This window comes from Agelaius tricolor, unplaced genomic scaffold (genome assembly GCF_023055355.1).
Source record: "Agelaius tricolor isolate 1412-34295 unplaced genomic scaffold, bAgeTri1.0.p SCAF_1, whole genome shotgun sequence".
NCBI classification, from domain to species: domain Eukaryota; kingdom Metazoa; phylum Chordata; class Aves; order Passeriformes; family Icteridae; genus Agelaius; species Agelaius tricolor.
In genome coordinates this window covers 45251302-45266282 of record NW_027269261.1, presented here as the reverse complement: position 1 = coordinate 45266282, position 14981 = coordinate 45251302, and the positions used below count along the sequence as shown (strand labels likewise).

Below are 14981 nucleotides of genomic sequence, written 5' to 3'. Positions count from 1 at the left end.
AAAGAGTTTGCTGTTTTCTCATTTTTCCATTCAAATGCATATGTACAGCTGAATATGTTTTGGAGAGACTTGTTAATGATGCTGCTTTGTTGATTGTTAATCACCATGCTTAATCATTGAGGTCTGTAGAACCCTACAGACCTTTTTGAAGTTACTATGAACTAAAATGTTGGAATATTCACTCCCCTGTTTTTAGGCTTTGATTTTGGAGTGCGTCAAAATGGTGACAGAGTTAACCACGTCAATCTTCCACCCTGGGCCCGTAACGATCCTCGTCTGTTCATCTTGATTCATCGTCAGGCCTTGGAGTCTGATCATGTTTCCCAGACAATCTGTCACTGGATTGACTTGGTGTTTGGTTATAAGCAAAAAGGCAAGGCCTCTGTTCAGGCTATTAATGTCTTTCATCCTGCAGTAAGTATTTGTTAAGCAGCATGTTTGTTCATTGTCCTTAGTAACTTAATGGGGCAAAGTTTGGTTTGACTGGCTTGGACAACATCAAGCATGAAACAAGATCCCTTGCTCATGGAGTGTTGAAGAATAAGAAAAGGCTTTACAATTTCAGCATTGAACTCTAAGATCCCAGTGATCTATTGTGATACTTAGTGAATTTTTGTTCCTCTTTCTTGCCTTGGGCTAGGTGTGGGGCATGATCAGATCTGGGGCTTAGACCTTGTGGATAATTGTTTGCAATGGCTTGCAGTACTGATTGTTGTAACTGTGTATATCTGCTTCTGCCTAATTCAAAAGCTTTTAATTTAGGCAGGTGCTGCTGCAGCTTTTGATAGGATTGAAATAGTTCTGTGTGTCCTGAGCTCATGGTGTTTTCCTTCATACACGTCCTGTGTCCTGTCCCTCTAATGAGCACTTTTCTCTACAGTAAATTTAATTTCAAATAAGTCTTCGTTTAATGTTAGGACTTGCAGAGTTTTACTGCATAATTGCAACATGGATATCTTGAATTGCATTCTTAGCTTCAATCCTTACTATCACAAGGTTTGCTCAGCAGGTAGTTCTGGTTGTAAATGCATTCAAATGCTTCCTGGTTTTAGTGTTTGTTCTGTGACTGGAAAAGCTAATAAAATGGTAGTGTGTGGCAATGATGCCTTTGTCAAGTAGCCATCCAAATACTTTCCTTTCTTTTACTCTTTTTGGGCTTCAGTATTGATTTTGTTAGTACCGTGAGCTTCAAATATTAAGTTTGTATATTCATTATTTTTTAAAGTGAAAAGTCAAGACCTTTGTGACTGAGAAAAAGTGTGTGATGCACAGTTGGAGAGGCTGGAAAAAGACAAATAGAAGGAAATAATTTGCACTCTCTTGAAGTGTGAGGTTTCTTTCTCCTTCCCTACCCCAAAAGAGAGCTTTAATATGCTCATTAAAAAATGGTAAAGAAAATAAACTTCTCCAGTTCTTTCTAATTCTTTTGTTTATCATCAGCAACCCTTCCAGTTTTGCACAGATTGGTACAGGTCTCAAAAAAAAAACCTTCAACAGAAATTAGTCATGGGACAGATGAAGGAGCAGCTCACATGAGTATCCTTAAAGTGGTAGTTTATTCCAATAAAGAGGAGGTGACAAGGTTATGCTCTCAGTGGCTCTTAAGTCAGCACAGTCATTGTGGGATCTCTTCTGGTCCACACCTTAAGCAAACAGCTGAAGAGTCTGCCTCTGCATTTGTGTGTATGTATTGCAAAATCTTTCCCAAAGACAAACCCGATGAGCTTATTCTTGCCCTTCTCCTTTCTTTTTTGCCTATAGACCTATTTTGGGATGGATGTTTCTGCTGTTGAAGATCCTGTTCAGAGAAGAGCCCTTGAAACAATGATAAAAACATATGGACAAACACCCCGCCAGCTGTTTCATACAGCACATGTTAGTAGACCTGGATCCAGGCTTATCATGGAAGGAGAACTTCCTGCTGCCATGGGATTACTAGTGCAGTTTGCTTTCAGAGAAACCAGAGAACACACTAAAGAAATCATTTACCCAGTATGTAATTTTCAATTGCAAGATGGTTTAATTAATATCCATGTGCTGTAATTGTTGTACCCTGTACCCTTGGTTTAGAATTTTCTTCCTAAAAGTGCTACTTGCTATATTGTACTGTAAAGAAGATACATAAAATTAGGAAGTGATAGTGAAAATTACTTTCATGCTTTGGTGATATTTTGTGTAAACTAAGATCTGAGTTTGTCTTGGTTTTGGGAAATAGGTGTTGGAAAGCATTTCAGTTAACCAGTTTTATAGTTTCCATGATGAATTGTGGAATCTGTGTGCAGACCTATAGCCAGCAAACACATACTGTGCTTTCTTCCATTCCATCCTCAGCTTTTTTACCGCCTGTAGGACAATTAAACTTTCTTCACTTCAAGCACTTTTTTTCCCTGAAGTCCAGTCAGAAACTGTGTCCTTGGATTTAGAGATCTGTATTTTTCACTAAACTACCTGAACTAGAAGCTTGCAGCCTATGCCTTTAAAGAAGCAGTAGAACTACCTTAAAGTCAACAGTTTAACTGATGGTACTAAAGTGCTTTGAACTTCTCTCTAGTGGTTTTAGAGTAAAGACTTCAGCTGTCCTTACCATGTGATTGCTTACAGGAAACTGACATGAATCATTCTACATTACTAATGAAATTGTTTTTCTGAAAGTTCTATAATTTGAACCTTGTCTGTGCTTGTTTTAGAGTCCATTACCATGGATAAAGGGCTTGAAGTGGGGAGAATATGTTGGTTCCCCAAGTGCTCCAGACCCTGTTGTCTGCTTTAGCCAACCACATGGAGAAAGGTTTGGCTCTCTTCAAGCTTTACCAACTAAGGCTATCTGTGGCTTGTCCAGCAAGTTCTGCCTTTTGATGATATATAGCAAGGAGCAAGGTATGAATTTGTGCTTTATTCTCTACATGCTCAATATATGTGAAATGAGCCATAAAAAAATTAAATCTAATCCTACTATTGTTCTTCAGCAAACTTCCCAAGTTTAGTTGCTTTTGCCAAAGATTAATTTATAATTCCATAAGCAGCTTCCACATGTGTGGTATCTTTACTGGAGGGTGGATTTTCCTTATAATTTTCAAAACTACAATAGAGGCATTCTGTAATTCATATTTTTCATTGGAGCGGCTGAAGCATGAGAATTTAACTTTAGAACTTGCCAGCAGATTGGGTCCAAGAACTGAAGAAGAGATGAAAAAACGTATGTGGCAACAGAAAGGAAAACTTAAGAAATGGATTTTAGAGGAAGACAATGAGAAAAGTTAACAGTATAAAAGCAGAGGTGAAGAATCTTCTGCTTTCAGTTAAACTTCTTGGAGGGATTCTTATTGAGAATGTACAAACAAGTTCTCACAATCTTTTGTTTTCTTGGTGGCATATACTAGTGCAGGCTTTCTAAAAATAAATGACATTTAGTCAACAAAAATAAGTAACATTCTCCTTGAAGTTACAAGCACTTCTTTCTCTAGGTGGTATTGTCTGCCCTTTTTCTCTGTTCTCAAAAGAATGCATCTCTTCTTCAAAAAAGTTTTGTCCAGGTTGCAAATTGTCTTTGGAGAAGATGGAATGTTCATTTGGTCTCTGAAAACTGTTTATAATATGTTGCAGACAATACCTTCTTTTGAAACTTTGGGGAGGTTATATTTTATTTGTGATAAAATATATTTGTTATATTTAATTTGTGATAAAACATGAACCTGAGACTTTAGTTGTTGACTGTGTAAGTGGTTGCATTTTGCTGTGCACCTGATACAATGCTGTGTGCCTTCCTTCAGGCGTGAGGAGCATGCACAGCACTGACATTCAGTGGTCAGCCATCCTGAGCTGGGGCTATGCCGATAACATCTTACGGCTGAAAAGCAAGCAAAGTGAACCTCCAGTCAATTTTATACAGAGCTCACAGCTCCATCAGGTAAAATGAAATCAGTCTCTTGCTCTTCAATTTAATATTGGTAGTTTAAGTGCTGGCTTGACTTGGCAGTGGGGTACTCTTGCTTTAGCCTTTTCTGGAGACAAGCATCCAGTCACAACTCATTTTAATCTTTTTGATTTGCTTTGGAATGTGCTCCACTGTTTTATCTTGTTCCTTGTTGTTTTCCTGTACTAGATAAAGATTCCTTTTGAATTAATTTGATTTTTGTAGGTTTTCCTTCTTATAGAATATTGCTGTGAATGTAATAAAGTTTTAAGCTTTGTCCCAAGAAAAATCAATACAGAAAAAAAGTATAGGTGCTTCATGTTGGAAGAACAACTCCACTCTAGTTTAGGATCCATTTGAAGAAGATTTTCTTAAAGATTTTTAGGGAAAGCTACATAATTTCTGTCAGAATCCAGTGACTGGTAAGATCTTGCAAAAAGATTTTGGTGGATGATCTTGAAGTCTGCACTAGTCTGCACTGCTCTTTAGCTATGAATTCCAGGCTACATAAAACTCCCTCTTTACTCTGTTTCTGACATAGTAACAAATACAACCTAGAATAGCTATATTTTAGCTCTTGGATTTCTTTAGCTTAGATGTTTTACATGTCTTTTCATAGAATAACTAATAAAGAATCGGTTTGACCAAATGCTGTGGCATAATGAGAACAGCAGTTAGAATAGTTTTTCTGTTCTAATTTTTTCCTGGAATTGTTTTGTCTTTTCAAGGTAACAAGTTGTGCTTGGGTGCCAGACAGTTGTCAGCTGTTCACAGGTAGTAAATCTGGTGTCATCACAGCATATATGAACAGATTCACCAGCAATACAGTAAGTTACATTGGAAATAATTCATAAATAAAGGATTTCGTGTACTCAGTATTACAGTCTTTTTTTTAACAGGAAAAATGAGAAAAAGCCATATTCTGGATAATGACTAAAAACTTACATGTGTTTTTAGTATTTATTTTGAAGGCTCCTCTGACATCTCAGCATGTTTGTTTGCCTGTTTTTCTTAAGCTGCTGTTTACATACAGCTAGGCTTTAGTCAGTCCTCATCACCTGAGTGTGCAACATGTACAGCTCTGACTGTGTTCAGGACAGGGCTGGAACTGAAGCTCTCTGGCACAGTGAAGCTCCCTGCATTAAGGAGTAACTTCTGTGTGGGAGACAGAGCCTTTCAGTGCTTTAACTGAAGCTGTGGAATGCAATTCCCCAAAGCAAACAATAATTCAAGTGCAGAAGGCACTTAAACTACAGAGAGCCAGAATGAATTCTCAGACTGTGTATATACTAACCACCAAGCCTCTATTTTGTCATATTCTCCAAGGGGCAAAGTTGTGAGTAGGGAAGGCAGAAAGTAGCTTGCATTACTTAATTTTCAGTGGAAATACTGAGAGTAGTAGAAAGTCCCTTGATGCTGTTTGCTAATAAAAATAGCATAAATCGAACTCAAAATTAAAAATCTAATTCTGACTGAGTTTTGAAGCTTCCATCTGAATCTTCCATTCTTTCTTTAGCAGTAACTTCTATTCTCCATAGTTTTAACAAAGAGTAGACAATTTTCCTACCAGCTCATTTTAGGTGTGTCTTTAGTATTACCCATAGCAACAACTGAACTGAAGTGGTTTCCTAGTTGTAGCTTAACACAGGTATTGGCAAACATATTTGGTGTTGTACTCCTTGATGCTCTTGAATCCCTACATTAGCATGAGCTGGAGAGAACGTTGGTATGGTCTGCTATGCCTACCCAGTTTGCTGTTTTCAGTAGTGGCAAACAGCAGATGCTTAGACTAGGAAGAACATAAACAAAGTGATTTTTAGAATTTTTTTCCCCTTGGCTTTCTTCCAGTTTCTTGTGGTCTGCCACTCATACATCCTAAGCTCAGCAGCACTTTGAGTTCAGGAAATGAAGCAGAGCTTCAAGCCTGCAAGCTTTACTTAGTTGGATCATAAGTCAGGCACCTTAACTGCTTCCCAGAATAGTAACTTGTAAATAACCTGTACTGAGACTTGAATTCCAGTTATTTTTTTAACTAGAAATTGAATATACTTGCCTTCTGCAAAGCTGAAAAGAAACTTTAGTTAGTGGGGTTATGGTTCTTGAGTTCCTTCTGTTTCCTAGAAAAAAGTGATTTTTGTTCATCTGCACAGATGATGTTCTTTGAGACCATCTTTGCTGAATTTCTCAGCACTGACAGTTTTACATGCCCCAGGCAGAGGGACATTGTGTCAATTTTGTAGCTCCTGTGGTTGAGTCAGTTACCCAAGTCAGGGCTGCAGGGAATGCAAATGTGCTTCCTGACATCTGCTCTGTATCTATCTTGTAAGCTGATCAGCAATAAAGTGAACTGTTTGTTATAATGCAGTACTTGAAATGTGAATATTTTGCCCTGTTTCACGTTTGTATAAATGCAGTGCATGGGCATGAAGTACATAGTGTTATTAATTGGCTGTGGGAACTCAAAGGCATGCTATCAGAATTCAAAAATGGCTCCATGTTGTGCTCCAGGTGCTCTGTTTTTCCTTGCCTTACAATGGTGAAAACCCCATGAAGTACTGCTTTGACTCTGATCTGTGCTGACAATAAGTCACACCTGCATGAGCCCGAGCCACAGGTTGTACACATTATTTCAGCCTTCACTTGCTCATTGTTAGAGGTGTCTTGCAAACAGAGAGTACACTTGGAGGACCTGTTTGGGTAAAACTGGGAAGAATTTCAATTCCTCTCTTGAGTCCTGTAGGCAGAAAGAGCTGCTGTTTAAAGATAGATATGTAAATGCACGTTTTCCCATATCTAGATACCATTTTAGGGCTTGTCACCTAAAAGCGGGGGGGAAGTAAGAAGGGGAAGACATTTCAGTGAGAAGTACCTATTTCATGACTTATTAGAACTTAATATAACTTAATACCCTTGGTATTAGAATTCCAGTTTGTCTTGTTACAGTATTATTACGATAAAAATCAATAAACCATTGCTATTAGTGTGGTAGGGAGAAGCTGCAAAAGGTGGGTGCTGCTTTTGGTTCAAGTGTTGAAATGCAGATTAAGAGGAAACACTTCAAAGGAAGTGGGAGAACCACAGTAAAAAGGTTATCAAAATCAGTTCTTCATAAAAACACAAGTCTTGTTTGTTGCTGTTATAGAAAATTTTGGTATAATTTTCTTTTCTCTTAACTGAGAAAGCATTAAAGAAGGATTTTTATCTGTGAGGTGTCACTGAGAATACCTGGGTACTTTCTTAAATGTCTTTTATATGGATAAGATGCTCAATAGCAAGAGCAAACTAGCAGGTCTTTCTGTTGTCAGACTGTGCGTTGCCTTTTGCAGTACTACATAGATTAGATTGTCTCTTTTAGTGCACAAATGTACATTTTCTACAACCTATGACTTAAGCATGTGTGTACTTGTCTGTTTGACCTTTCAAGGGTTTTTTTTGTAGACCTGCTATAGGTAGGCATCCTGTACCCTCATACAAAAATGCAGGTGATATGCTCTGGCATGGGTGAGGAAACCAGCAGAAAATTGTTCTCTTCCTTTACCAAGATTATTCTAATCTCTGTACAGCAAGTTGTCTTAAATAAAGCATTAGCATTCTGATTAAGATCCTTCAACTTTGCCAGTTTTCAGGAAGTCTGAGTCATTTCAAATTATATAACTTGAATAAAAATTGTTGTTTGGTGTTAAATTTTGCTACTTTAATTTTTACCTAGCCATTTCTGTATTTAAACTTGACTTCCTGCATGTTTTTCCAACTTTATCATTGAAGAACTTGGCACCAACTTGAGAAATTCCTAGTAACTTGCTGTATGGAGAGTGACAACTTCCAAGCTGGGCTTTCCTTTTATGTTTCCAAGTGTCTTCACTAGATGCTAAAATATTGAGAACTGTCATTTCAGTGTTATATGGAAAGAGCAGTCTTGCAGAAAACAAATCAGCTGACTTCAAAGTGTGTAATTGAGACAGAGCTACAGTAGTTTTTCATTCTGGTTCATCAGATCACATCAATATATTTGCTGAGGCTAAAGCATTGGAAGAAAAAAGTTGAACATCAATGATAGCTATGTTTTATCACATTATAAAGTGTTAAACATTATAAAGCATGAACATAGATGCTAAAATTAAAAGCAATGGGAACCGTTCTTTGAAATCTAAGACTTTAACTAGGCTTATCTTTTTTAGAAAAAGAGACCTTAATTTTCTTTTTCATGAGAGTTTCTTATCTTGCTATTTTTCAGCCTTCAGAGATAGAAATGGAGTCACAAGTCCATCTGTATGGACACACAGCAGAAATAACAAGCTTATTTGTGTGCAAACCATACAGTATAATGATCAGTGTCAGCAAAGATGGAACCTGCATAATATGGGATTTGAACAGGTACAAGTATATATATAACTTTTTCCCATAGCTTTCTTATAAATACAGGTTTTCCCACTCTTGGGTAGCTTTACGCCTTTGAAGTTAGTTGAATTTGTCCTGTGTATATCTTATTGGGAAGTCAAACCCTTACAGTTTTTTTCTCTTAAAAGGTGCTATAATTTTATTGTGAATATGAAAAATACCATAATTGAGCAAAATGTTGATTGAAATTAATGTCATTATTTTTAAGATTTTCCTCGAAGGACCTTTTTTGCATTTGAGTCTGAAATTTAGGCTTCTTCCCTTTGTTTTCTTCAGGCTGTGCTATGTCCAGAGTCTGGCTGGACACAAGAGTCCTGTGACTGCAGTTTCAGCAAGTGAAACCACTGGTGATATTGCAACAGTTTGTGATTCAGGTATGTCTGTCGGTCAAGAAAGCTGTTTTGACTTGCAGATGAAATAAATCATGAGAGTTGTAATTAAATTAGTTACTGAGTATGTATTAATCATCTGAGGATGCATTCAGTCATACAGGAGGCAACATTTTGCTTTTTTTTACATGGTAACATACAAATTTCTCCAGGAGTGATTAGACAGGTGTTTGAATGTAATGTAGAGGTATGAAGGCCAACAACTTGGTCTCTTTATAAAAAGACGTGAAATTTCAAAGGTGCCTGGGAGACTCCCATTTTGTGATGTTGGCTGCTTTCATTTTGAGAGAGGTTTTTTTTGTCAAAAGTACAATTCTTTGGGGAAGTACCATGTACTACACAGTACAGGCAAGGGGTATTAAAGGACAAGGGGATGTTATTGTGGCAGTTTCAAAAAACTAATATTTAGATTTTTTTACTTGGAGACTTTCAGGTCCATTTCTATAGCTCACAAAACCTTTTTTTTTCTGCAAAGCATTTTATTTGTTAATTAGTGTAAGGGACATAATATTTCCTTTTAAGACAATGCCTTTCAAGACAAAAGCAGTCATTGGGTTGTTAGTTTGTTGATATAATCAAATAATGCCAGATAATCAGGTAAGAGAACTGTGCTTGCTATTTAAGTATTTTGCTTAAAATGCAAGTTAAGGTATGAGAACTAGCTGCTTAGATAGCTAGTATGAATTCCATCTTAGTGCCTTCCCTGTTAGTGGTCATTAAAAGTAAATTCACGTAGTGTTTTGTAAGTAAAATGTTCCATAAATAGGATGTGATGGCTTCTAAATCACTGCAGTTCCATAAATAGGATGTGATGGCTTCTAAATCGCTGCAGTGGCTTGGTGGTTTGTGTGCTTCCTGTCTCGGAGAGAGAGAGGGAGAAGTAATTGCAGAGATTACTCAGTCATTTAAAACTTATGAACTCTCAAGAAGTTGAATTCTTTACCATGGAATATTTAAATATTATTAACTTAACTGTGATCTAGACTTATTTTCTTAATATTCCCATGCTATGTTCTGTTACAGTTGGAGGAGGCAGTGATTTGAGACTTTGGACAGTTAATGGTGATCTTGTTGGACATGTGCACTGCAGGGAAAGTATTTGCTCTGTTGCTTTCTCTAACCAGCCTGAAGGTGTGTCTGTCAATGTGATTGCAGGGGGCCTTGAAAATGGAGTTGTAAGGTAAGCATTTGAAATTTTTATTTATTAAAATGCTCTATCACTTAGGCTTACAGTTTGAGAGCATGTAGCCAAACATCATGCTGATATTTGGCTTTAAAGAAGGTGGACAAGCTGTTACTCAGCTCCCAGTCTTAACAGTTGCTAAATAGATTGTTTATCACTGAAGTATTTGTAAAAGCAAGTGTGAAGAAAAATGGCTCTTTCTTTCAGACTGTGGAGTACGTGGGATTTGAAGCCGGTACGCGAAATAACATTTTCGAAGTCAGCCAAACCTATTGTAAGGTAAAAGGATCTTAAGTGTACAATGAATGCATTTTTATCTTTAGGAAAAAAAACCCCAAACCAACAAACAAAACCACAACAAAATAGTCTTGAGTATTGAACATGAAAATAAGAGGCAAATGCTTGTGCCTAAAAAGAGCAGTGCAAACCTACTAATTATTCATGAAAGCAAAGTGAGCACAAGTGTGCTGTATTGGTAATGACAGTAATAACTACATTCTGCTGCTGGCAGATGGGAATTAGCAGGATTCCCTTGAAAACGGAACAGTAACTCCTCCTCTTATTTTAAAATTTAATTTTTTTCCTCAGAATCTGAGTTAAAACGAGATAATCTTAACTATGCCAGACTTAAATATACAGTTTTTCTTCCTCAAAATTAAATTAAAATACTGCCTTTTCCATTTTTTCTGATGGTGGAGGAAAATGGTGAAGAAAGAGGCAAACTCAGAGTAGCCTGGAAGCTGCCATTTTGGAGTGCTTGTGTAGTTAGTTTTCTCAGAGTCCCCTTGATTTAGATGAGCAGAGTTCTTGTGCCAAAGTGTTTTCAGAAGGTGGTCAAAGGATTGACTCTTTGATATCCCCAGTGGTACAGTAGTCTGTAAAAGGTCTTAGAGTTATGCCAAAATTTTATCTTAATGTTAGCATTGTAACAAATTACTCTGAAAAATTTTGTTTTGACTGTTGTTAAAATACCCTTTAAAATCCAAACTACCATTTTTTTTAGAAATTAAAAAGATTGTCTGGTAGCAGTTATTGTCTTTGTTACCTCCTTTAAGCAGCATATTTCACAAAGCTTGTAGATAACGATTTAGTAGCTATTGAATAATTTAAAGTTTCCTGCTTAAATGTGGCAGTAAATGGATGCTGACCTTCATGCTCTCTAGCATTACTCACAGCATGACTGAAAGGCTTTACTACCCCTGTTACTGCTCAAAAAATGCCCATCTGAACAAAAGTCCTGTGCTGTGCCATGGAATCTGATGGATTTAGTTTCTGCCTTTGTCAGCAGTGCAAGTTCAGAGGGCACTGAGCTCTGTTGCTGAAAACCTTTCTTTTCAGAAACAGAAGGGAAGAGGGTAGGATTTTGCTACTAATCTTGCCCTTTGCTGTGACACTGCAAAGAAATGAGTATTAAACTGCAGAGGATGTTGAAGTGCTGGCCAAAGCTGCAGTTCAGCCTGTTTGGGTACAGGTGGATAAGCAGATATATGCAAACATATGGCTGTGTTAGCGTAGGCACTGGGCCTCCCCTGACAGCTCATCTCTGTTGGCTGAACTCTCACAGGCTTTTAATGCCTTCTAGCATTATAAATAGTCCCATTTGGTATAAAGATAGACTCTCTCCTTGTTTTGCAGCCTTACATTTTCCTGCGACGGCCATCACTTGTTCACAGCTAACAGCGATGGGAATGTCATCGCCTGGTGCCGCAAGGACCAGCAGCGCCTGAAGCTGCCCATGTTCTACTCCTTCCTCAGCAGCTACGCGGCTGGGTGACGGCAGGGCCTGCTGCTGACTCGTATCTCTGATGCACTTTAATCCGAATAGGCTACAGGAGCTCTTCTTTAACTGGACTTTGAAGTACTTTGAATGTCTCTAGAATGACTGAATAGGTGGGTTTTTTAAAAAGAGCAGCCTAAGGTGGTTGTAAGATTGCATATGTGCATGCACAAACTTGAAGCATACCCAGGTCAGCAGGAAGCTCTGGTCATATTATCCAATGCCAGCAAAGTGACTAAGAAATGCTCAATGCTGCAATATAAAACACCAATGGTATTTTTTTAAATCACTTCTTGGACAGAAGTATTTAAAAAAATTAATTATGCTTATTCCCCCTCTTAGTATGTAAAATATCAGCAGCATCAAGTTCTGTAAATATCTATTCAAATGTCAGCATATGTATATCTGATTAGTTGAATGTGGTATGGTTAGCTCTGGGATAAGCAGTCCAAAACTTAAAAATCAATGACCACTTAAAATTGCTTTTTTTGAGAAGCAAAGAACTTAGTAGGTGCTTTTTGCACCATCTTACGGTATTGTAATGCTAAAAATAGAATTTCTGCTATCTTTATATTTGTAATTTTTGCCATCTTCTCTGTTACTGTAATAGTCTTTGCAACAGACAACAATAAAATATTTGTCTTAGTGATGGGTAGATACCTCATGGCATCATGAAACAGTGGTTAGATCGCAATGCAGTGTGAGCTCCCTAACTTTGTGCTAGTTGGCTATCGCAGTTCTGTGGCAGAACATCTATTATGTACACACACAGCTTATCTTCCAGAGCTCTAAAAAGAGGTGTTAAAGAAGGAACAGATGTGCTCCTGTTCCAGTGTCATTGAGGTTCAATACACTGTAAAATGTTTGAATCTAACTGCTTGAATAATCAATGTTCATAAGCATCAGATTATTCGGAAAGGTTCACACAGATACACTGTGCAAATTTGTTGTGTATTCCTGGGTGCTATTTTATGAGGGGGAAAAAATAAGCCTCTGTTGTGAATGGCTTAAAAAATTGGAAATCTTAGGCCACATGACAAATTAGTATTTCAGTTGATGGATTTGAAGACCTCTAAACCTGGCACCATGACTGAGTGCCTACTAGTCATGCGAACGGTAAAGCAAAAATGCTACACAAGTCTGATGTAGTTACATTTTCCTTTTAAATTGCTTTGCTTTTTTATCACTGACATGTTCTGCTATTGCCATTCAAACTGCTGTGTCTTCTCATGTTAAAGGCTCATCTGCTTTCAGAACACTTCACATGAAGTTGTCAGGTTGTGACAAAGGTCACACACACACACACACAAGCAATCTTTACATTTCTTTTGAAAATTCCAAATAGTCTTCAGAAACTCTTGAGATTTCCCAGTTTAAGAACTTTTCAAACTAGAAAAACTTAAGAAAAATGTTCTCATAGTTCATGACACAATTGGTTCAATTAAGCAAGTGGCTGCATACTGTATGGATTGAGTTTTAAACTGCATATTATTGTAGCAGCATTGTATGGGATGGCTTTAGTCCTATTTTTCTCTGTCTGAATGTTAATGTAAAGTCCAAGTACTGACTGAAAAGCTTCCTGGCTCATGTTGATGTGATGTGCTTTGTTTAAGAGAAAAAAGACAAACATTGTGGTTTTGGGGTGCTTTTGTGCTCCCTGTTTTGGGGTGTTGCTCACAAAGGCTTATTTTTTTATAAAGTAGAATTCCACTTGTTACAAACCAATATGCAAAACTGCTGGCCTTGTAAAGAGTGCAATATTATATATTTTTATGTAAAAGTAAAAATGATTTTTGAAGCAAGGAATATTTATTCAGCTTAACATTCTGGAACTATTAAAATAACATTGCAATAGTGTCTGTGCATGATGTACTTAAATTTCCTGTAAATGTCACATTCCACACTGTATTTGTATATACACTGTCACATTGTTGGGTAATAAACAGATCTTTGTATCAAACCATTTTGAGATAATTAGAAACATGTTTTTGGCTTAGTTGCAAGTTTCTTCTTTTAGGGAATCTTTCATGCCTTGCTCCAGATCAGTTTTTGCTGATTCCCCTGTCTTTCATATTTTAAAAATCATTAAGTGGGAAGGTTCCATTTATGGACTACATCCTGTGTCTGTCAAACTGAAGGTGGTGAGTGTAAGATGGGAAGTGGGAAACTATCTGTATCACTTTGCACATGTGTGCATGTGTCCTTCCTTCCCATAGGATGCATGACTAGAATTTGGATGAAACGATGGCTCTCAAAGCAGAGACATTCCCCTTCCTTCCATCTGCCTTCTCACTGAAAACCTGTCTGAGCAGCAAAGGCAGAAAAGCAAATTCTCTCTGGATTCTCAGGAAGATGGGTGGAAATTGGAAGACTGGGATCTTGGGGAGGCATCTGAAAGGATGTGAGGCTCGTTCTGCTGCCAGCCAGAGTTTGGGAGATGTTCATGGGGCAAGGCCTATCTACCTGATTGCAGGATCCTGTGGTAAATCCCAACCTTTCTGCTCTGATAGTGGAGAGACATGGTGAGAAAGGGAAGAGGAGGCAATAGCTGGATGTTCACTTGTGGTGGGAGAGGGAGTCTCCAGCCCATTACTGAAAGGGAACCCTGATCTTGCATTTAGAGATCCACTGCTTAGACAAACCCATGACAATGAACAGAAGGAAAAAAAAATAGCCTGAACTGAATTAAGCAAAAATATAATAGTAAAAAATAACAATGGAGTGGTGGGGAAAACATCACCTGGCTTGCTACTAATAAATTTTTAGTTTACCTTTTAATTTCTTCATGCCTCTTTTTGCTTAAAGCTGTATTGGGTTTTTTCCTTGCATATGAAAATGGAAGTCACACTTCTGTATGCTTCTCCTATATCAAAAAACAATCAAACAATTACTATTTAAAAGCTCTGCTTGGCTTGAAAAATATCCACTGGAATATTTAAGCCTCTTTACATAAAGACACCTTTTTTATTTTGCTGCTGTATTAAGTTACAAACTACTGACTGCTGTTTGGAGATTTATTTGCCATTACTGCTCTGGAGTGGGGTCAGAAAGGCACTGATTTTCCATTGGAGTTTCTGTAATAGGCTCTGTTGTATATTTCATAATTTTGAAAAAAGATTAAAAATTAAATGTGGCTGCTCTGATTCGGCCCCTAAGCTGTTCTGGACTACACAACAGAATGTAATTGAGTAAAACAGGAGCTTGCTTACTGTTTCCAGCCTTAAGCTAGCATTCCAAGGGAAAAAAAAAAATTAAAATCCTTATTCTCTAATGCAATTGACTGAAACCCATGTAAGGCTCATTAGGGCCAAGTTCATGTAG

At 37.5% G+C, this 14981-nt stretch overlaps 1 protein-coding gene across 3 annotated transcripts in view; it reads left to right on the top strand.

Annotated features, from left to right (window-relative positions):
• LYST (lysosomal trafficking regulator) overlaps nt 1–13623 on the top strand; it is a 77509-nt gene extending 63886 nt beyond the window's left edge. For 2 of the 3 annotated variants that reach the window (XM_071432316.1, XM_071432307.1), the window contains 10 exons: nt 197–414; nt 1762–1992; nt 2688–2877; nt 3771–3907; nt 4642–4740; nt 8148–8287; nt 8588–8685; nt 9724–9880; nt 10091–10162; nt 11519–13623. In XM_071432316.1, the coding sequence (XP_071288417.1) occupies nt 197–414; nt 1762–1992; nt 2688–2877; nt 3771–3907; nt 4642–4740; nt 8148–8287; nt 8588–8685; nt 9724–9880; nt 10091–10162; nt 11519–11657 (1481 nt within the window). In that variant the 3' untranslated portion in view covers nt 11658–13623. Of the gene's footprint in view, nt 1–196; nt 415–1761; nt 1993–2687; nt 2878–3770; nt 3908–4641; nt 4741–8147; nt 8288–8587; nt 8686–9723; nt 9881–10090; nt 10163–11518 lie in introns of those variants that run through there. The other variant, XM_071432326.1, reaches the window with a different exon arrangement.
• Nucleotides 13624–14981: the final 1358 nt, after the last annotated feature.